The sequence below is a fragment of the Mauremys mutica genome, chromosome 1 (genome assembly GCF_020497125.1).
Source record: "Mauremys mutica isolate MM-2020 ecotype Southern chromosome 1, ASM2049712v1, whole genome shotgun sequence".
Taxonomy (NCBI): Eukaryota; Metazoa; Chordata; order Testudines; family Geoemydidae; genus Mauremys; species Mauremys mutica.
In genome coordinates this window covers 372,015,787-372,039,727 of record NC_059072.1, presented here as the reverse complement: position 1 = coordinate 372,039,727, position 23,941 = coordinate 372,015,787, and the positions used below count along the sequence as shown (strand labels likewise).

General features: G+C 45.1%; 2 protein-coding genes across 2 annotated transcripts; both read right to left on the bottom strand.

Moving 5' to 3' along the window:
* Positions 1 to 3,641: 3,641 nt before the first annotated feature.
* On the bottom strand, positions 3,642 to 4,580 carry LOC123361396 (olfactory receptor 52E4-like). The gene has a single exon (XM_045001429.1). The coding sequence runs from the start codon at positions 4,578 to 4,580 to the stop codon at positions 3,642 to 3,644; it is 939 nt and encodes a 312-aa protein (XP_044857364.1).
* Positions 4,581 to 9,654: 5,074 nt separating this feature from the next.
* Positions 9,655 to 10,602, bottom strand: LOC123370002 (olfactory receptor 52E4-like). The gene has a single exon (XM_045016147.1). It carries the CDS (start codon positions 10,600 to 10,602, stop codon positions 9,655 to 9,657), a length of 948 nt encoding a protein of 315 aa, XP_044872082.1.
* Between the last annotated feature and the right edge of the window lie 13,339 nt (positions 10,603 to 23,941).

Genomic DNA, 23,941 nt, shown 5'->3' with positions numbered 1-23,941 from the left:
TGCCCCTCCCCTACCAAAGATCACCATCACACTGCTCCGTTTGTCTTCACCCCGCTGCTCCGCAGCTTCCCTGAAGTGCTCTCCGCTGCTGCAACCTGTTTCTTCCCTCAGCCGTCTCCCCCATTCTCCACATGCCTTCCCATCGCTTGCATGTTCAGCACCCTCCCCTCTTGCTGCTCCCAGACTCCCCTTAAGTGCGCGCCAGCTGCTCTTGTCTCCCGTACGTCCAGCCCACAGGCTCCTGAAGACTGCTCTGGGCTTCACTCCGCAGGGCTTCAGAGTCTCTCGCTGCTTGCAGCTGCACTCTCCTCTCATCAGTTGCCACTGATCATTCACTCCCCTCCCCACTCCTGTTTCTCGACCCAGCCCTTAGGGACACTCTTGCAGATTATGTGCTATCACAGCCTCACAAATTAAGTCATTAATTTTCTTTTATACTGTTACATTGCATAATTTCACTTATCACCCATATTGTATCATTGCACTGTGATTCACATTTTACTTGTGGTTATAACACCTCATTGGTTGCCTCCACTTTTCTGATATACTTTGTATTTGCATTGAAGCTACCATTTTACTTTGCATTTCTTTTGGGTACATTTTGCATTCCACACTGTATCTAAAGTTGTTCCTATATAAAGTTGAGTTGCTTATTGACTGTACTGTATCCCATTGTGCTGAACCCCACTTACTGTACCCCACTGTTAGACCTCCCTACACTGTTCAATAAGAAGAACTCCCCCATCATTGTCTATTGTAAACACCCTATACACCCCATCCCATCGTATTTCATTGTTAAATTCCCACCACTTCCTTTTTCCTTTAATAAAGAAATTAATTGGCACCCCACCTGTGTGGTAATTGCTCCCCAAGATCCCATATACCTGTGGGCAGGGACAGAAATCAGACGAAGGTTTCTAACCATTAGAAGAGTGAAGTTCTGGAACAGCCTCCAAAGGGGAGTAGTGGGGGCAAAAGACATATCTGACTTCAAGACTAAGCTTGATAAGTTTATGGAGGGGATGGTATGATGGGATAGCCTAATTTTGGCAATTAATTTGGCCATTGATCTTTGATTATCAAAGGTAAGTATGCCCAGTGGTCTGTGATGGGATGTTAGATGGGGTGGGATTGGGAAGGAATTTTCCTCCAGGGCAGATTGGCAGAGGCCCTGGAGGTTTTTAGCCTTCCTCTGCAGCATGGGGCATGGGTCACTTGCTGGAGGATTCTCTGCAGCTTGAGGTCTTCAAACCAGAATTTGAGGACTTCAATATCTCAGACATAGGTTACGGGTTTCTTACAGGAGTGGGTGGGTGAGATTCTGTGGCCTGCATTGTGCAGGAGGTCAGACTAGATGATCCTAATGGTTCCTTCTGACCTTAAAGTCTATGAGTCTATGAAAACCCGCCCTCTTGGTTGACTGTACTTCTGTGTAAGCCAGCTGACCTCCCCGCTTCGATCACCACTTTCAGAGGCAATAAAGTCATTGTTGTTTCCAAATTATGCATTCTTTATTAATTCATCACACAAATAGGGGGAAAACTCACAAGGTAGCCCGGGAGGGGTGGGTGAGCAGGGAAGCACTGAGTGTGGTGGTGGATGAGGGGAGGAGGGAAGGACAAGGCCACACTACAGTTCAAAACGTATTGAATGCCAGCCTTCTGTTGCTTGGGCAGTCCTCTGAGGTGCAGTGGCTGGGTGCCCGTAGCCTCCCCCCGCGTTCTTGGGCATCTGAGTGAGGAGGATATGGAACTTGGGGAGGAGGTCAGGAGGTTACACAGGGGGTGCAGCGGTGGTCTGTGCTCCTGCTGCCTTTCCTGCAGCTCCACCAGATGCCTGAGCAGTCAGTTTTCTCCCCCATTAGCTTCAGCATTGCATCCCGCCTCCTCTCAGCGTGCTTCTCCCTCCTCTCATCACGTTCTTCTAATGCTGTCCTGGACTCGGCCATTGTTTGTCTCCCTGTGTTCTGCTGAGCTCTTTCAATGTGGGAGGACTGCATGAGCTCTGAGAACATCTCGTCGCGAGTGCGTTTTTTTTGCCTTCTAATCTGCACTAGCCTCTGGGATGGAGATGATAGAGGGAGCGTAGAAACATTTACAGCTGCGGGATGAAAGAAAGGGAGAGTAGTATTTAAAAAGATACATTTTAGAGAACAAAGGGAAGACTATTTCACACTGAATCAAGTGATTCACATTACATAGCACATGTGCTTTTGCTACAAGGTCGCATTTTGACTCTTATATTGGGTGCCTGATGGTTTGGTGTGAGACGTCACATACGCTTGACTGGGCAACAGAATTTGGCTTGCAGGAAGCCATGGTAAGGGAAAGAGTTTTGGCTTCTTCAACCTTCATAACATTGAGGGCCGAGGTGGATCCTCATGAGCATGGAATCCCCATCCGGCCTTGCAACAATCACTGACCAACCTGAATGGCTTGTCACAGAAGTTGCGAGCCCACCGGTAGATCAGGATGTCCTGCCTCCCGGTTCCCCTCCACTCCTCCAAAACAGCCCTCGTGGCCCACAAGACGAGATGGAAGTCTCCCCAACACTGGAGCGGGAGCTTCACTTTACTCTTCAAATCGCAGGTGTCCACCAGAAAACGGTGAAGCTCATCCAGCAGAACAGTGGGGGACGGTGTCGTGGACCTATGATGATCCTCTGGGCAAAGAGGGAGAAGACCACCATTGGAGTGACTGTACTAGAGGCACTGCACACCACGTCTCTATCTCCAGAAAGGGAAAGGGAGATGGAAGGAAGAGATCAGCCCCTAAATGGTGAAGGAGCAGAGGCAAAAAACCCACCACATAAGGTTCATCTAAGCACAGGGGAAAGGAGACAACCCCTGGTGGGCGCAGTACAAAAGGAGGACGGGAAACAAATGAATAGGGCTTCTCTCCCCCTCGCCCCCCACAGCTCCTGTCTCTGCTCTGTGGCTGCAGCAAGGGCTCGGGGCAGCCTGAACTGAGGGCTTCTTCTGCCGCAGCTGCCAGGGCAGTTTGAGCTCTGCCCTTTCCCCAGTGGCGCCTACTGGGGCTGGAGGCTTGAACTCCTGCCAGATGAATCTGAGACAGCCCAGACTCAGGGCTTCTGCCTCCTTCTGCTGAGCTGCTCCGCATGAATCACAGGCTGATTTCCATGTTCTGTTCATTCCCTCTGAAGCACCTGGCACGTGGACCATTGGTTTTACCCATTATGGCCATTCTGGTCTTCTTATTTAGACCCCAGATGTATCTGCCTCCTGCTGTTACCCACTATACCCCACCCCCCTCTCAGAGCTGAGATACATCCCGGGAGTCCTGATAGGGTCTCTCTCTCTATACAGACTTAGTGACGAGGGCAGGGCATTGGGGAGAAGACACACAGCAGGGTCGAGGCTTGAAAGAAGAGATGGGGCAAGATTGTAATTTCAGGCATTCAGCTAAGAGCAATTAGAAAGGTCACAACCCAGTGTAGTGTACATAATCTGACTCCCCAGTTCATCACACTGACAGACCACGGTAAGGACAGGGAAGGGTTTAATCTCACTTTGACTGTCCAGTAAGTGATTCAGGGAAGAGGCCTCAGCATCATGCACCAGCCAACTCTGCACGGAGCTCAGTCTGAGAGCCAGAGCACAAGGAGAAAACATTTAGGTCTCCTTATGAAATAAAGAGCTGGAGCAGCCTGCCCCGGATCTGCTTGGTCCTCACCCCATAAATGATGGGGTGTATCATGGGGGGCACCAGCAGGTACACACTGGCAATGAGAACGAGGAAGTGCCGGGGCACATTGTGACCAAACCGGTGTGTGAGAGAGGAGAAGAAATCTGGGATGTACAAAGATGAGATGGCACAAAGATGAGAGATGCAGGTTCCAAAAGTTTTGAGCCGGGCATCCTTTGTGGGGAGGCGGAAGATGGCCCGGAGGATCAGAGTATAAGACACAGCGATAAAAAATACATCCATTCCAATCACAGAGAGAAGATCAAACAGGCCATAGTAACTACTGATGCGGATGTCAGCACAGGCCAGGTTCACCACAGCCATATGCCCACAACAAAAGTGGGGGATGATATTGGTTCTGCAATATGGCCACCGCCTCGCCAGGAAAGGATAGGGTAATGTGTTTATGCCACTGCGCAGCACCACGGCTAGGCCTATCTTGGCCACAACAGAGTTTGTCAGGATGATGGAATGTCTCAGGGGATGGCAGATGGCCACGTAGCGATCAAAAGCCATGGCCACGAGGATTCCAGACTCCATCGCTGAGAAGCAGTGAATGAAATACATCTGGGTGAGGCAGGCACTGAAACTGATCTCCCTGGAATTGAACCAGAAGATGCTCAGCATTTTGGGTAGGGTTGATGTGGACATGACCAAGTCAGTGACAGCCAGCATGCAGAGGAAATAGAACATGGGCCTATGGAGGCTCGGATCCCTTTTAATGATGAACAGGATGGTGAAGTTCCCCAACACGGCTATGGTGTACATAGCACAGAAGGGAATGGAGATCCAGATATGGGCTGCCTCTAGGCCAGGAATGCCCAGTAGGATGAAGGTGGAGGGGTTTCTGAAGTTGGTTGTGTTCGAATCTGACATAGCGTAGAGGAGAAAGTGTCCAACTCTGAGGCATAAGGGTATCTTCTGCATTTAGCATTAATTAGCATGAGGGAAGCCCCCAACCGAAAGACTGGACTTAGCCCTCATGAAATCCTGACAAGGCGGCCGATGCGACTCCCAGCAGCGCCTCCTCTGACCCTTGCCCAAATGGACATTCATTTGATGGATGATACAATGCTTAACTGTCAGGCATTAATGAAATGTGTTAGGTCTCTTTATTCACAGGTGAAAGAGGCACTACCTAAGGCTCCTGAGCAGCCCTGCCATTCATTGGAACCAGGGGTCCATCAACGAAAGACCGCTCTAACCCCGTGCAGGAAAGGCCCTTATCAAGTTTTGCTGACTACCAACACTGCTGTGAAGTGTCAATGCCTTATTGCCTGGACCAACGCTTCTCACTGCAAAAAGGCCCCACCGCCTCAAGATGATGCAGCTCCGACTACTGATCAACCTCTCTCTCTTTCTGATACCTCTTTCTCTCCTAGACAATGGGAAACAAAGTCAAGGTGAAGTGCTAGTAACCTCTCCCTTGTCCACTAACAGAACCATCATCTAGCCAGCATCTGTTAAAGATACCAAACCACTACAGGGTGACATGCTAGTAACCTCTCCCCTGCATGATCCTTCACCACAACTATACCGGGAAAGAAGAAGGAACACTCACTCTGCCAAAACTGCCAAGATCCATGGATTCCTGACTACAAAAGACATTAAAAATTGGCCCTGGTGGAGGAGACGGGGTATTGTAAATTGGCAGGGAGGAATTTGGAGGGACCGTGATTGGGAGTGTGGGGCTGAGTGATGGGCTGGGCTTGTTATACCAATATAATAAAAACCAGCAGGATCTTATTAAGAGAGATAAGGAAAAGATGCCACATTTATTGTAAATATAATAATAAAGCAAAAGATAAAAGCAAACAACATTGTTTAACTACTTATTCTTATCACTACTTATTCCTTATACACACACACACATATATATATATATATATATTCAGTCACACAATCATTCATTCAGGTTCTGTATAGGTGTTATAGTTACCAGCCTAGAAGTTGCTCATGCCAAGTTACTGGCCAGGTATCTTGGTCATGAGGATGGAGCCGAGTCTGTGTCAGATGCACCTGATGCTCCTGGAGGCTGGCAGCAGAACCATAGACTCAATGTCCTCAGTTTTTAGAGTCCATTTTTATAGGAATTAATTCCTATGTTGGTCTATGGGAACCATTTCATCCTGCTGTTGTTGGCTCAATTAGCAGATGGCACATTCCTGGTGGCTCCACATTGTCTAAAGTGGCACATTCCTTCCAGGTGTTTGGGGTGGATCCCAGTTTACCCTCCGGGGGTGTCTGGTGGTCCACTTGACACATTCTTCGGCCGATGGATCCTTTCCAGGCTGGCACCTCCCTAACCATTCACGTGCATCAAACATTCATCAACATACATTCCATATCTTAACCATATTTTAATTTACTGTCTCCACCACTTTTGGGGTGTGTGTTAATTCCTATGAGAATCCAGGCACTGTAGTCACAGAGGATGGGAGTCTGTTTGTTTACATTGTATCAATTACAGCTTAAGGCTAGCATAGTGTTTACTTCAAGGACAAAGTCAATTAACTTGACTGTAAGTTTGACATAGTAATACAGAACCTTTCACAGGACTGATACAATCAGTGTTTTCTGCAGACAGGAGCCCACGAGCCCCAACAGAAGAACTAAAAGACCTCTGCATTTGGTGAAACTGGGGAGTCACTGTAACTTGGGGGAATCACTGTTAGTACCTTCTTTAATATCCCTACAGGCTAGGCTCTGCACTTATGGACAAGTACCATCAGGCTGTATTGCCCTGCCTAATTGGCTTTCAAATGATGAATACCAAAAGTGCCTTGTTGCAACGGACGCTGCCCCCACCAGCTCCTCCACAACCACTACCACCCCTTTAACTTACCCAAAATCAACAATCCCATGTATTCAGATGGGACTCAATGGCCAAGGCCTTCACACCTTAATGATTTATTTAAATATTGTTTGGAAAAATTATTTTTTAAGGTTCAGAGTATCACATACAAACGAAAGATTGAGTGGAAAACAGATGGGTCAGTAGAGATTGAAGTGTATGAGATCACTACAAACAAGCTTCAAGAATTCGTCATTGAGATTAGTGGGTTTCATAACAATGTTGACATGATGGCCGTTCCCAGAGCCTGCAATATATTGGAAGGAAGGGGTCCTCATTGTTATTTGGTTAGCAGAGCAAAGGGCATGGGTCTTCTCAAGAAAGAAAAGAGATTTGAGTGAATGCCTGTGGGATGGTGCCAATAGTGCAGCAGCAATTCGGACTCTTTACAAGGGCCAAAAGCACGAGGAAAAACTAGGGTAACTGGAGAAAGTCATGGGACTTATTACTGGAGTACAGCTAGCCCATGTACAGGCTGGAATCAGTGAAATGCATGTTATCTCCACCCTCAGCTCCATAACCCAGGAATTGCTAACAAGGAGGGTACTTAACATCATTGAAGCAGGGAAGATATTGCAGTGGGATTTGGCCTGCTCAGAGATTCAGGATTTCCTGAATGACCAGCTGATGGCCATTCAGAATGATCTTGAGCATCAGAATTGGCCCACTGCCCCTACAAATGCCTCGGGGATGCCATCTGAATTGTGGCCTTGGAGACATACTTGGAAGGTTTCACGGTGGAAATGCAGACACTCGCAGTGCTGCTTCAAAGTGTACGGGCCGGTTGGAGGGGTGTGGGTTCCCAAATACCGAATTCTGCTGGGTCTGTGGGGAGGATGCATGTGAGATTGGGTAATTCACCGCGATGTTTGGGAAATTAAACCACCTGGTGAGCCTAGCCGATTTATACTCCGTGCTCCTGGAAAAACACCCGATATTTGGATAGGGATAGGAAGCCAATGGACACTCTGGCATCTAGAAACCCCGCAGCTTCAATGTGTACAAAAATTGAAAAAAGGAGAGGTTGTCATGGTTCATGGCATTTGTTGCGAAGATATGGGACTATGAACTACCCCGGCAGGGCACCCGACCTTTCAGGCTAATGATAGATAGAACTCTAATACATTAGTAAAACACTATTTCCATTTACAGGAACCATGTTGACTTTTGCCGAACAATTTATGTTCGTCTATGCGTCTGACAATTTTATTCTTTACTATTGTTTCAACTAATTTGCCTGGTACTGACGTTAAACTTACCCATCTGTAATTGCTTGGCTCACCTCTAGAGCCTTTTTTAAATATTGGTGTCACATTAGCTATCTTCCAGTCACTGGGTACAGAAGCTGATTTAAAGGGTAGGTTACAAACCATAGTTGGTAACTCCCCAAGTGGCCCCTCCCTGAATGTTTGTTTAAATCACTTGGTGGTGGCAGCAATACCGTACAAGGACAAGGAAAAGAATGTGTACCTTGGGGAAGTTTTTAACCTAAAATGGTGGAATATAAGCTCATGGGGTCTTTCATGTGGGTCCCGACATCTGTACCCCGGTTCAGAGTGGTGAGGGAACCCTGAAAGTACCCTACATAACAAAGAAAGGAGAGATCCTGGCAACATGGAGAACTATCCTAGATCCTCTGTTGTTCAATGTTGAAAGATGGTTGGCTTCATTCTGAGGGCTGAGGAGGATCCTCGTGGGCAGGAGGATCCCCAGCCGGCCTTGAAACAATCACTGACCAACCTGGAAAGTTTGTCACAGAAGTTGCTGGCCCACCGGCAGCCCAAGATGTCATCCCTCTCAGTTCCCCTCCACTCCTCCAAAACAGACCTTGTGGCCGAGAAGAGGAGATAGAAGTCTCCCCAATGCTGTAGAAGGAATTTCACCTTACCCGTGAAATCGCAGGTGTGCACCAGGAACGGTCATGCTCATCCAGCAGCACAGTGGGGGATGGTGTCGTGGACTTATGATGATTTTCTGGCTCTGCCCCTGTTATGACCCTGTGGCCCATAGAGATGGGCAAAGAGAGAGCAGACCACTGGTTTGGCGACTGTACCGGTGGTGCCGCAGAAAAGGAAAAGGAACTGGAGGGAAGAGAGCAGCCCCATAACGGTCAAGGAAGGGAGACAAAAACCCATCCCCCTGATGTTCATCCAAGGACAGGGAAAAAGGAAGCAACCCCTGGATGGCAGCAGTATGGAAGATGGAGAGGACAAAAATGAGTAGCACTTCTCTCCACATTCCCCCCAACAGCTCCTGCCTCCGCTCTGTGGCTGTGGCTAGGGCTTGGGGCAGCCTGAACTGAGGGGCTCTTCTGCTGCTGCAGCCAGGGCCCTTCCCTTCCCCCGGTGACTTCTACTATGGCTGGAGACTTGAACTCCTGCCAGATGAAGCTGAGGCAGTCTCGGCTTGGGACTTCTGCCGCCTTCTGCCCAGCTTCTCCACAGGAATCACAGGCTGATTGCCATGTTCTGTTCAATCCCTCTGACACACCTGGCACTGAGCCCTGTCAGAAGACAGGCTACTGGGCTACATGGACCATTGGCTTTACCCAGTATGGCCATTCTGATCTTCTTATTTAGACCTCAGATGTATCTGCCTCCTGCTGTAACAAATTATTCCCCACTCCCTTCCCAGAGCTGACACAGATCACAGGAGTCTCTCTCTGCACAGAGTTAGTAACAAAGTAAGAATAAACATTAAAATGTTAACACTAAACAATGCCCCTTAAATGACTTGCCAAAAGTTGTGAGAACACATTGGTTTTAGAGATGACTGGGTCGCAGCTGAGAAGGGGGGGAGGAAGACATGAGCAAGTGACTGGGGCAGGACCTTGGGGAGAAGACACACGGTTGAGGCTTGACAAAAGAGCTGGGGCAAAATTGCAATTCCAGGTATCCAGCTACCAGCAATTAGAAAGGTGGCAACCCAGTGTAGTGTGCATAGACTAACTCCCCAGTTCATCAAATTGACACAGCACAGTAAGGACAGGAAAAGGTTTAATGTCTCTCTGTCTGTCCAGTAAGTGATTCAGGGAGGAGCCACCACACCATGGACCAACCAGCTTAATTTATGAGCCAGAGCACAAGGAGAAAACATTTAGGTCCCCTTATGATTAAAGAGGTGGAGCAGTCTGCCCCGGATCTGCTTGGTCCTCACCCCATAAATGATGGGGTGTATCATGGGGGGCACCAGCTGGTAAACACTGGTAATAAGAATGAGGAAATGTAGCGGCACATTTTGGCCAAACCGCTGAATGAGAGAAGAGAATAAATCTGGGATGTACAAAGCTGAGATGGCACAAAGATGAGAGATGCAGGTCCCAAAAGTTTTGAGCCGGGCATCCTTTGTGGGCAGGCGGAAGATGGCCCGGAGGATCAGAGTATAGGACACGGCGATAAAAAACACATCCATTCCGATCGCAGAGAGAAGATCAAACAGTCCATAGTAACTATTGACGCGGATGTCAGCGCAGGCCAGCTTCACCACGGCCATATGCTCACAATAGAAGTGGGGGATGACATTGGTTCTGCAATATGGCCACTGCCTCACCAGGAAGGGATAGGGTAATGTGAGTATGCCACTGCGCAGCATCACAGCCAGGCCTATCTTGGCCACAACAGAGTTTGTCAGGATGGTAGAATGTCTCAGAGGATTGCAGATCGCCACGTAGCGATCAAAAGCCAGGGCCACGAGGATTCCAGACTCCATCCCTGAGAAGCAGTAAACGAAGTACATCTGGGTGAGGCAGGCACCGAAACTGATCTCCCTGGAATTGAACCAGAAGATGCTCAGCATTTTCGGTATGGTGGATGTGGACATGACCAGGTCGGTGACGGCCAGCATGCAGAGGAAATAGAACATGGGCCCATGGAGGCTCGGCTCCCTCTTCACAATGAACAGGATAGTGAAGTTCCCCAACACAGCTATGGCGTACACAGCACAGAAGGGAATGGAGATCCAGACATGGGCTGCCTCTAGGCCAGGAATGCCCAGCAGGATGAAGGTGGAGGGGTTGGTGAAGTAAGTTGTGTTAGAATCTGACATGGCGTAGGGAAGAAAGTGTCAAACTCTGAGGCTTAAGGGTGTCTTCTGCATTTAGCGTATGCTCCCCATACTTTCTATGTGTTCCCAGTAGAAATGCCTGAATGGAGAGACAACGTTAATATGAGACTGTGAATGCAATAGCGGAAGCTGTTTTCATGGGATAAGAAGATTGATCTCTCTTCACACACTGAAAAATTTACATTTTCATTATTCAGAGAGAATAACTATGAACAATGACCCTACTAAATCCAATTCCATATTTTGTTGTGTTCCCTGAATTAATAATTCCTACACTTTTTTGCAGGGGGATGCTTAAGAGGCACGAGCAGGAAACACAAGTGTGGATAATGCTTATCCATCATTGTGGCTTAATGCAATGAGAGCCAGGATAGGGAGTCCCCCATTTATCCACTTGCTCAAAGTCTGAGAGGGGGAAAAATAAACTTTTACAAGGACATGTGCTGAGAGAAACATCCCAACTAGGAGAAAGACCTGGATGCCATTGACAGCAGCTCAGGAGAATCACCTACTCATTCACAGAAGTGGACAAAACAAAACAATGTTCAGATCATTAAGATATGGGATGGAGCATAACATGTTTGGGAATGTGCTCAGTTTCAGTCACCCAGTCTCTATTAAGGATAGAAACGTCTGGGACACTTTATTTTTCAAAAGGGACAAAGATGAGGACATATGATATAGGAGAGGAAAATAAAAAATATGAAACTGAATTACATTCAAATGGACAGTTCTCAACCAATACTATCTATAGACACTTAGAACTCCAAGAGGACTAATTCCCCAAAGCTGACAAAAATTGTCAGCAAAACTGACTGGGAGGAAAAATTTAGGCAGAAAAAATATGAAAGAATATTGGTATTTCTTTGATTACAGCTCATTAGATAGTGGAAAACTCATGATTCCAGTCAACAAAGTGAAAAACTTTGGATGAAAACTCAGTTTCATGGTAAAGTGAAGGCAGCAATTAGGGAGAGGGAAGAAATATGTAACAAAGAGGAAAAAGGGAAAATAGCTGGCCAAGAATAGAAATCGGAAGTTAGGAAAATTGATAAAGAAAGTTAAGACATCTGGGAAAACTCTATGTGTGGCAGTGCTATGAATCACATAAAGGAGGTTATTAATTATATTAAGAATAAAAAATTAAATCCTAGAAAGGATTTATGTCAATTCTTGTGTTATATATAACGTATTAAAAAATAAAGGGAAAGGGTTTTATATATATATATAAATAAAACCCTTTCCTTTTATTTCTTAACCTTGTCAATTTATTTCTTAACCTTGTCAATTCTTATATATATATATATATATATATATATATAAACACTTTCCCTTTATTTTTTAATGCTTTATATATAACACAGGAATTGTATATATATAAGAATTGACAAGGTTAAGAAACAATGGAAAAGCTGGTATGGGATCAGTTAAAAAAAAAGTCTAGAAATGTAAGTAATGCCAGTCACCAATTTAAACAGATTTTTGCAAATAAACCTTATTTCATTCTTTTATGAAAGTACACATTGGCTGACCAACGGAACAGTGCTGATGAAATGAACCTTGATTTCTCAGAGGCATTTGATTTAGTAGTGGAAAACACTGAGTTGGTGAGTTGGAGCAGGGGGAAGGATTTTACCTCTGCACGTGGAATTGGTGAAGTAAACTGCATCCAGTTCTGGGGTCCACATATGAAAAAAGATGTTGAAAACTTGGAGACGGTGCAGAAAAGAGCCACAAAAATGATTGGAGGATCATTAGACTTGAGAAAAAGGTGGATCATTAGACTTGAATGCGTATATCTCTTTAACTTATCAAAAAGATTATCAAGTGGAGACTTTCATGGGGAGAAAATTATGGGTAATAATGGGCTCTATAATCTAGCAGACAAAGGCTGAACAAGACCAAAGGGCTGGAAGCTGAAGCCAGGCAAATTCCAGCTCGAAATTGGGCCAAATATTTAGCAGTGAGGGTGTTTAACCATTGTTTGTTTCGGTTTCCACCAAGATGGTTGGTGGTGTTTGGACACCTGAAATAGAGAATGCCTGTGAAAATGGGGTAGAATCATCTAGTAAAATAAGGAAAGAACAAGGTAAAAGTTACTTGGACAAATTAGATGTCTTCAAGTCACCAGGGCCTGACTAAATGCATCCTAGAATACTCTGAGGGAACTAACTGAGGAGATATCTGAGCCATTAGCTATTATCTTTGAGAAGTCATGGGAGACAGGTGAGATTCCAGAAGACTGGAAAAGAGCACATATAGTGTCTATCTATAAAGAGGAAAATAAGGGAAACCCAGGCTATTACAGACCAGTAAGCTTAACTTTTGTACCAGGGAAGATAATGGAGCAAATAATCATGCAATCAATTTGCAAACATCTAGAAGATAATAAAGTGATAAGTGATAGTCAGCATGGATTCAACAAGCCCTGTGGATGTAGGGAAGCAGTAGCTGTGGCATATATAGACCATAGTACAGCTTTCGATACAGTCTCGCATGATCTTCTCATTCATGAACTAGTGAAATACAACCTAGATGGAGCTACTATAAGGTGTGTGCATAACTGGTTGAAAAAAATGCTCCCAGAGAGTAGTTATCAATGGCTCACAGTCAGGCTCAAAGGGCGTAACAAGTGGGGTTCCGCAGGGATCAGTTCTGGGTCCGGTTCTTTTCAATGTCTTCAGCAATGATTCAGATCATGGCATAGAGTGTAAACTTGTTAAATTTGCAGATGATAATAAGTTGAGAGGGGTTGCAAGTCTTTAGAGAATCAGATAAACATTCAAACTGATCTGGAAAAACTGGAGAAAAGGATGATTAATGGTCTTGAAAACACGATCTATGAGGAAAGACTGGAAGATCCAGGTTTGTTTAGTCTAAATAAGAGAAGACTGAGGCGATAAATGATAACAGTTTTAAAGTTTGTTACAAGGAGGGAGAAAAAGTGTTCTCCTTAACCTGTGAAGAGAAGACAAGAAGCAATGGACTTAAATTGCAGCAAGAGTGGTTTAGGTTGGACATTAGGAAAAATGTTTCAAAAAAGGCAAATACTATGTTGTGTTATATTGGCAGAAGTATAACATGCAAGTCATGGTACATGATAATATTCCTCTACTAGGTGTGGGATAGGTGTCAATTGGAGAAATGTGTCAAATTTTGCTCACCAAGGTATAGAAAGGATGTAGAGAATCTGGAAAGCATCCATAGGCAAGTAACAAATGTTATGCAAGGGATGGAATGCAAACTGTATGAGCAACCCTAAGAAACCAAGATGTTTACTTGAAAAAGAGGAGATTACTGGGGGACAGGATAGTGGTCTTCAAACACTTGAAAGGCTGCCATAAAAAGGTGGAGGAAAGTTTTTCTGTTTTACCACAGAGGGGCAGGACAAGAGGCAATGGGTTAAAATTCCAGCATAGCAGATTTAAATTACATTTCAGAAAAATCTTCCTAACTTTAACTACAGGAGGCAAATGGAACAGACTCCCAGGGAAGTCATGGAAGTCATGGAAGCACCTTCCGGGGAGGTTTTCCAAGACAAAACAAATTCTTCATCTTGTCAGGGGATAGACTAGCTGTCCTTTGCGTTCCCTTATAACTCTATGGCTCTATCATTCTATGATGTAAAATCCTAGTGTTTTACAGGGGATCAGACTGGATGATCACATGGTCCCTTCTGATATTAAACCCTATGGATCTATTGATAAAGAAAGTAGATCAGGCATTTATATTTAATGTGTCTCATAACATGAACAAGGGAACATTTAATTAAATTGAAAGTCTGAACATATAACATTGAGAAAAGGTAATTGCTACCATAATTCCTATTTGGCCTGTAGAATTCCTTGCTACCACCATTATTGGAGCAAAGAGCATAGAAGAATGGGATTCACAAATAGATTGGCCATTATAGGTGCTGCTGGTGGCATCACTTGTGGTTAAGTCTGTCTGACACCTTCATTAGAAGACCTGGGTGTCTGCATGGAGCAGAATTGTTTTATTGGAAAGTTTCAGGCCTAACAATTCAGCTGAGTTCTCGAATGAAACTAGGAGAAAGTATGTGTTACCCATGTTGAAAAATTCTCATTATTGTTCTAGTGAGGAGCCCTAGCACCTCCAAGCTTTGCAGCTGATAAGAGTCAGGTAACAGCCCCTGTCCCTCTGCCCCATTAACAGACAGAGCCCTGAAATACAAGAGGAGCATGTGACAGGGTCTGTGCATTAACACACAGTTGGCTCCTGACATCTGTACTCAGCTCTTGTTCCAAGGGGAGTTTTGCCTCTCTTGGGCCTGAGGAAAGCAAGGGCCGTAGTCTCAGAATCTGGCCTTGTATTGCACATCCACTAATACTTTACATACTGAAGGATTCACTGTGCCACTGAAATGCACCTCCGTGGTGCTGGAGTCCATCAGGCGGGATGATCAGGGGTGCACAGAAAAGAGTGAGATTTTGGCCAGTGATTCATTAGCAAACTCATCACTTATGGCAAGGGCCCTAGGATGTTTCATGGTTGCGCAGAGTAGAAAGTACCACAGACTTACTCTCTATCCCACCACACCCACATTTCACAGGGTTTGCCGATAAGGTGAGCTCCTCAGCAAGAGATGGGTACCTGTGAATTCTGAGACGGAAGTGTCCTCCTTAGGAATCACCCTCAGGTATTCATGAGCCACACCTCTTTTAAAACAGCATCTGCAGCAGCATCTCACGCCGAGAGCCTACAAACGATGTGAACAGTTCCTAATATAGCTCTGTTTAATCCCAGTGAAGTTCTCTCAGCCTCTAGAGAAGAAGGCAGGATCTGAGTGTAAACAGGCTGCAGATAAGCAACTATCCACTTCCATGCTAATTATCCAGCTTTAGGAGTAAACAGCAATTAAGGAACCTTCCCAAAGGGAGATGAGAACTCTGGGGCTCTGTGCTGAGTCAGAGAGGAGTTGGCAGCTCTGTACATTTGTGTGTCTGTATTTAAAAATTATAGTTGATGAGAAAGAAAATTAGGGAAAATGCCTATTTCTCAGGATAGATGGGTAGATAGTAGACAGAGAGATCCCAAGTAAGTTGACTAAGATGAGACACAAATAGTTAGAATAAACAGATGGGGCTGTCGCTGAGGGATCAGAGATCAGTACATTTCATCAGTAACTATCCTTATACTGTGCAGCACCTTTGATTGATGTATCTTCAAAACACCTAGCAAAGAAAAGTCACTATGAACATTCCCCATTTCACCGATCTGTAAACTGAGGCACGGGGAGACATGACTTTCCAAGGTAACACAGACACTGACTGACAGAACCCAAGTGTCCTGACTTCCCTTCCATAACCACGGTCTCTCTGTCAGTAAGTGACCACATGACAACAGGGAAATGGACTCCCAGTCTTGCAGGGCCTGTTCACTGGGGCAGAGGAAGGAATTCCCTGGGGACCGCCGAGCCCTCTGACATGCCAATCTGGGCCCCATCTCAGACTGTGAGGCTGTGACAAGCTGCAATCCTCTCAGGTCTTGCGCTTACCCAGCTATACACAGGGACACACCCAGCTGCAGGTACATGAATGCTTTCACTAGCCATCCAGGAAAAAACAATGGAGAGTCTCCAACCAGTTCCCTTCAGCTCCCCAGCCTAGGACCCAAGAGCTGTACCGTCTTGCCTTGGCCAAAAGCCTGAGCGGTATAAATTTATTTCCCAGTCTGCCCCTCCCTCAGTGTGGAGAGGTCAATATATCAGCCTGAGGAGATTCCTTTTTACGATTCAAACAGCATCCTGTATTAAGGAAAACAATATAAACCAGATTTATTAATTACAGAAAGATCGATTGTTGAAGTGATTATAAGTAATAGTGTAAAGAACAAAGTTGAAATCTGGGAAATAAAACCACAATCTAAGTTCTATACACTAGACAGGCTTTGAATCAGTGTGTCACCCTGATGGTACAAACAATCCACCAATCTTCCATGCACAGGCTGGAAATCCCTTCAGCCTGGGGCCACAGCCCCAGTCCAGTCCCAGGTTCTAACGTCTTTCGTGTTGAGTTGTGTGGGGAGTGAGGCCAAGTGATGATGTTGCTTCCACATTTTATAGCTTCTGCCATGTAGAGGGAGCTTCATTATTCCAAGCAAAAGCCCCCAGCACAGTTAGTGGAAAAGACGAGAAACAAGATGGAACTCCAGAGTCACAGGAGCTGGTCACATGCCCTTCCATGCTTTCAGAACGTTAGGTATAAAAATGATCATAGAATCATAGAATCTCAGGGTTGGAAGGGACCTCAGGAGGTATCTAGTCCAACCCCCTGCTCAAAGCAGGACCAAACCCAACTAAATCATCCCATCCAGGGCTTTGTCAAGCCTGACCTTAAAAACCTCTAAGGAAGGAGATTCCACCACCTCCCTAGATAACCCATTCCAGTGCTTCACCACCCTACTAGTGAAAAAGTTTTTCCTAATGTCCAACCTAAACCTCCCCCTCTGCAACTTGAGACCATTACTCCTTGTTCTGTCATCTTCTACCACTGAGAACAGTCTAGATCCATCCTCTTTGGAACCCCCTTTCAGGTAGTTGAAAGCAGCTATCAAATCCCCCCTCATTCTTCTCTTCTGCAGACTAAACAATCCCAGTTCCCTCAGCCTCTCCTCATAAGTCATGCGCTCCAGCCCCCTAATCATTTCTGCTGCCCTTCACTGGACTCTTTCCAATTTTTCCACATCCTTCTTGTAGTGTGGGGCCCAAAACTGGACACAGTACAAAGAACATAAGAACATAAGAGTGGCCGTACTGGGTCACACCAAAGGTCCATCTAGCCCAGTATCCTGTCTACTGACAGAGGGAGCCTAACAGGTAATGATCAAGTGATCTCTCTCCTGACATCCATCTCCATCCTCTGATGAACAGAGGCTAGGGACACCATTCCTTACCCATCCTGGCTAATAGCCATTAATGGACTTAGCCACCATGAATTTATCCAGTCCCCTTTTAAACATTGTTATAGTCCTAGCCTTCACAGCCTCCTCAGGTAAGGAGTTCCACAAATTGACTGAGCGCTGCGTGAAGAAGAACTTCCTTTTATTTGTTTTAAACCTGCTGCCTATTAATTTCATTTGGTGACCCCTAGTTCTTGTATTATGGGAATAAGCCACTGCTTGCATCCGAAGAAGTGGGTATTCACCCACGAAAGCTCATGCTGCAAAACTTCTGTTAGTCTATAAGGTGCCACAGGATTCTTTGCTGCTTCTACAGAACCAGACTAACATGGCTACCCCTCTGATACTTTCTCCACATCACTCATGATTATATAGACCTCTATCATATCCCCCCTTAGTCTCCTCTTTTCCAGCCTGAGAAGTTCTAGCCTCTTTAATCTCTCCTCATACAGGACCCATTCCAAACCCCTAATCATTTTAGTTGCCCTTTTCTGAACTTTTTCTTATGCTAGTATATCTTTTTTGAGATGAGAAGACCACACCTGTATGCAGTATTCAAGATGTGAGCATGTCATGGATTTATATAAGTGCAATAAATTATTTTCCATCTTATTCTCTATCCTCTTTCAAATGATTCCTAACATCCTGTTTGCTTTTTTGACCGCTGCTGCACACTGTGTGGACGGCTTCAGAGAACTATCCACGATGACTCCAAGATCTCTTTCCTGATTAGTAGTAGCTAAATTAGCCCCCATTATATTGTATGTATAGTTGGGGTTATTTTTTCCAATGTGCATTACTTTACATTTATCTACATTAAATTTTATTTGCCATTTTTTTGCCAAATCACTTAGTTTTGTGAGATCTTTTTGAAGTTCTTCACAGTCTGCTTTTGTGTTAGTTATCTTGAGCAGTTTAGTATCATCTGCAAAGTTTGCCACCTCACTGTTTACCCCTTTCTCCAGATCATTTATGAATAAATTGAATAGGATTGGTCCTAGGACTGACCCTTGGGGAACTCCAGTAGTTACCCCTCTCCATTCTGAGAATTTACTATTAATTCCTAACTTTTGTTCCCTGTCTTTTAACCAGTCCTCAATCCATGAAAGGACCTTCCCTCTTATTCCATGACAACTTAATTTACATAAGAGCCTTTGGTGAGGGAACTTGTCAAAGGCTTTCTTGAAATCTAAGTACACTATGTCCACTGGATCCCCTTTGTCCACATGTTTGTTGACCCCTTCAAAGAACTCTAATAGATTAGTATCAGAGGAGTAGCCGTGTTAGTCTGGATCTGTAAAAGCAGCAAAGAGTCCTGTGGCACCTTATAGACTAACAGACGTATTGGAGCAGGAGCTTTCCTGGGTGAATACCCACTTCGTCAGTTGCAATTCACTCTCAAAATCTCATGTTCCAATATGTCTGTTAATCTATAAGGTGCTACAGGACTCTTATAGATTAGTAAACCACAATTTCCCTTTACAGAAACCATGTTGACTTTTGCTCAACAATTTATGTTCTTCTAGGTGTCTGACAATTTTATTATTTACTATTGTTTTGACTAATTTGCCCGGTACCAACGTTAGACTTACCAGTCTGTAATTGCCGGGATCACCTCTAGAGCCTTTTTTAAATATTGGTGTTACATTAGCTAACTTCCAGTCATTGGGTACCGAAGCCAATTTAAAGGACAGGTTACAAACCATAGTTAATAGTTCTGCAATTTCACATTTGAGTTCTTTCAGAACTCTTGAGTGAATGCCGTCTGGTCCCGGTGGCTTGTTAATGTTAAATTTATCAATTAATTCCAAAATTTCCTCTAGTTACACTTCAATCTGTGACAGTTCCTCAGATTTGTAACCGACAAAAGCCAGCTCAGGTTTGGGAATCTCCCTAACATCCTCAGCCATGAAGACTGAAGCAAAAAATCCATTTAGTTTCTCCTCTGTGGCTTTATCATCTTTAAGCGCTCCTTTTGTATCTCGATCATCAAGGGGCCCCAGTTGTTGGTTAGCAGGCGTCCTGCTTCTGATGTACTTAAAAAAACATTTTTTTATTAACTTTTGACTTTTTGGCTAGCCATTCTTCAAACTCCTCTTTGGCTTTTCTTATTACACTCTTGCACTTAATTTGGCAGTGTTTATGCTCCTTTCTATTTACCTCACTAGGATTTGTCTTCCACATTTTAAAGGAAGTCTTTTTATCTCTCACTGCTTCTTTTACATGGTTGTTAAGCCATGGTGGCTCATTTTTAGTTCTTTTACTGTGTTTCCTAATTTGGGATAGACATTTAAGTTGGGCCTCTATTATCACCAAAAAGCCCTGCAATACAGTGGCAACAATTTGTGTATTGGTGGGAGGAAGCCACAAAGAGACTTCATGAGTCTTGAGTGCAGAGTCTAAAGGACTCCCAGGAAAAGTTAAAAACCCAAGTGCAGGGTTTAAAAACTAAATGCAAGACATCCGGATGTCCCCTTCCCCAAACTACCTAATCAAACCCCTCTACCTCATCGACCCCCTCAGCTCCTTTGTATCCCCAATTAATAAAGACTGGGAGTGAGGAGAAGACAGCTGAGGACATTGTGGATTTTTTTCAACAGTGCTTCTCAGCGGGCTGTGCCTCCGGCAGGATGCGAGCAGTGGCTGCTGCTACCCCTGCCCCCGAGCCCCTCGGGGCTGCACAGGTTATGCCTACTATATCGGTAGGGCCATCATCACCACCACACATATCAGCTGATCAGTCCGCTCATTCCAGAGAGGAAACCTTCCCTCTGCTGCCCTATCCACATCAACAGCCAAGGGCTGTTCCCGAACTCTCCAACATCTCGCTCGGCTCTGATACTTACAACCCTGTTGCCAATCACAATAGGAGCCGACAAGACCAGTCGACAGTGTTCCAGGACCGCTTAAGGCAATTGCCTGGTGAAGGAGGCTTGGTCACGGTACATGCCTGCTGGACACCAGGGTACCAAAGATATTTAGTTAAGGAATTTCCTAGTATTAGAGAAGAACCAGGAAAATTTAGAGAGGAACTCGAGACAGTGATTCAGTGTTACAATCCATCATGGCTGGACATTAGCCAACTCTTGAGAGTAATCCTGCCATCCAAAGTCCAAGAACAGCTACTTGCTCAGGCTGACTGGCCCAACGTGGACCCCGGAAATGGGGATGCCCGGGTGGAGGCTAGGAATCACCTCAGGATCACCATTCCAGAAATTTGCCACAGGAACATGGATTAGACAAAGATCAACAACTGTAAACAAAACAAAGGCGAGTCCCCTGCTGATTATTTAGATAGATGCTGAGCAAGCTTCCGTGGACATTAAACAAGCCCTGTCTAGTGCCCCAGCACTTGGACTTCCTGATTACACTAAACCATTTGTTCTTTTCTGCCATGAGCGCAAAGGGCTTGCCTTAGCTGTGTTAATGCAAAAATATGGAGATAAACACCATCCACTTGCTTATTATAGCTCTGCCCTGGACGCTGTGGCAGCTGGGTTTCCTTCTTGTTTACCGGCTGTGGCGGCAGCTGCTCTATACATGCAGCTGTCTGAATTCATAGTCCTAGGGTCACCCTTGACTGTTGTGGTGCCTGATTCTGTGGCTGCTCTTCTGTTAAAATCTAAGACTCAACATCTATCTACCCCTCGCCTCACCAGCTATGAAATTGTGCTGCTGTCCTTGTCTCATATTACCCTGACTTGCTGTCCCATTTTAAATCCTGCTTCCTTACTGCCTGGGCCAGAGGACGGAGAGCCCCATGATTGTGTGTCTGTGATGTCTATCCTTACCCGTCCACAGGACGACCTCATGGATGTGCCTCTACAGAATCCTGAACTCATTTATTTTGTAGATGGCTCATGTTTGCGAGATCCTAAGGGAAATTTGGTTGCTGGCTATGCTGTGTGCTCTTTGCATTCTGCCATTGAATGTGGCCTCCTTCCCTCCCTCTGTATTTTCATCCCAGGTTGCCGAACTTGCTGCCTTAGCCCAAGTCTGTATTTTGGCACGGGATCAAGCTGTTACTATTTATACTGACTCCTGCTACGCTTTTGGAGTAGCACATGACTATGGCCAACTGTGGAAACACAGAGGCTTCCTAACATCCTCTACTTCCTCTATTAAAAATGTCTCTTTTGGATGCCCTTTTCTTGCCCAAATCTGTTGCTGATGTAAAAGGTGTTGCTCACCAAACCCTTCATGGTAAAGTTACACATGGAAATGCTTTGGCTGATTCAGCAGCCAAAACCACGGCCCTTTCTGGCCCTCAGGCTGCGTAAACTCTTGCTGTGATTGAGCAACCTCTACTAGCCTCCCTTGAAGACCTCGCCAAGATCCAGAACGCGGCACCAGAAGCCGAAAAAATGTTCTTGGAGTGTTGCTGGGTGTACTTTGCACCCTGATCATCTCTCATGCCCCACGGATACTTGCCTGGTTGTACCTAAGGTGCTCTTCCCCTACTTTGCTCGCGTGAACCATGAGGTGGCACATGTGAGCAAAGGGGGGATGATTGCTGCAGTTAAACAAGACTAGTATGCACCAAAATTTTCTTCTGTAGCCCAACATTACTGTCAACAGTGTGCAGTCTGCCAGCAATATAATGTTGGAAAAGCAGTCAGAGTTAGAAAGGCAATGCATCCCCCTCCTTGGGGACCTTTTTTAAATATTCAGATTGATTTTATTCAAATGTCCAAATGCTGTCATTATGAATATGTGTTAGTATTAGTTGATGTTTTTTCAAGCTGGGTTGAAGCCTTACTTTGTAGGAGGGCAGATGCCAAGACTGTTGTGAAAATTTTGCTTAGGGGTCTTGTACCATGATTTGGCATACCTGCTGGTATCAACAGTGATAGTGGAGTTCATTTTACTTGATAGATTGTAAAAGAGTTCTGCGCAGCCTTGCAGATCCAACACAGCCTCCACTGTCCCCATCATCTGCAGTCTGCCGGGACAGTAGAATGTCAGAATGTGATTTTGAAAAATAAACTTGCCAAGATCTGTGTGGAAACAAATTTAAAATGGCCAGATGCCCTTCCATTAGCATTTGTTAGCATGAGGGAAACCTCAACAGAAAAACTGGACTTAGCCCTCATGAAGTCCTGACAGGGCAGACAATGTGACTTCCAGCAGCACCTCCTCTGACCCTTGACCAAATGGACATTCATTTGATGGATGATACAATGCTTAACTGTCAGGCATTAATGAAATGTGTTAGGTCTCTTTATTCACAGGTGAAAGAGGCACTACCTAAGGCTCCTGAGCAGACTTGTCATTCACTGGAACCAGGGGTCAATCAATGAAAGACCGCTCTAACCCCGTGCAGGAAAGGCCCTTATCAAGTTTTGCTGACTACCAACACCACCGTGAAGTGTCAAGGCCTGACTGCCTGGACCCATGCTTCTCACTGCAAAAAGGCCCCACTGCCTCAAGGTGATGCAGCTAGTAATCTCCCCCCTGCATGATCCTGCACCACAACTATACCGGGAAAGAAGAAGGAACAATCACTCTGCCAAAACTGCCAAGATCCAGGGATTCCTGACTTCAAAAGACATTAAGAATTGGCCCTGGTGGAGGAGAAAGAGTATTGTATATTGGCAGGGAGGAATTTGGAGGGACCGTGATTGGGAGTGTGGGGTTGAGTGGTGGGCTGGGCTAGGCTCTGCACTTATGAACAAGTACCATCAGGCGGCACTTCCCTGCCTAATTGGCTTCCGAATGATAAATACCAAAAGCGCCTTGTTGCCACAGACACTGTCCCCACCAGCTCCTCCACAACCACTACCTCCCAAATATCAACAATCCCATGTATTCAGATGGGACTCAATGGCCAAGGCCTTCACACCTTAGTGATTTATTTAAATATTGTTTGGAAAAAATATTTTATAAGGTTCAGAGTATCTCATACAAGTGAAAGATTGAGTGGAAAACAGATGAGTCAGTAGAGATAGAAGTGTATGAGATCACTACAAACAAGGAGTCGAGGAAAGCTGGCTGTATTTCAAAGAAACCTTATTGAGGTTGCAGGAACAAACCATCCCGATGTGTAGGAAGAAAAGTAAATATGGCAGGCAACCAGCTTGGCTTAACAGTGAAATCCTTGCTCATCTTAAACACAAAAGAACAGCTTACAAGAAGTGGAAGTTTGGACAAATAACCAGGGAGGAGTATAAAAGTATTGTTCAGGCATGCAGGTGTGAAATCAGGAAGGCCAAATCACACTTGGAGTTGCAGCTAGCTGTAGATGTTAGGAGTAACAAGAAGGGTTTCTTTAGGTATGTTAGCAACAGGAAGAAAGTCAAGGAAAGTGTGGGCCCCTTGCTGAATGAGGGAGGGAACCTAGTGATAGAGGATGTGGAAAAAGCTAGTGTACTCAATTCTTTTTTTGCCTCTGTCTTCACAG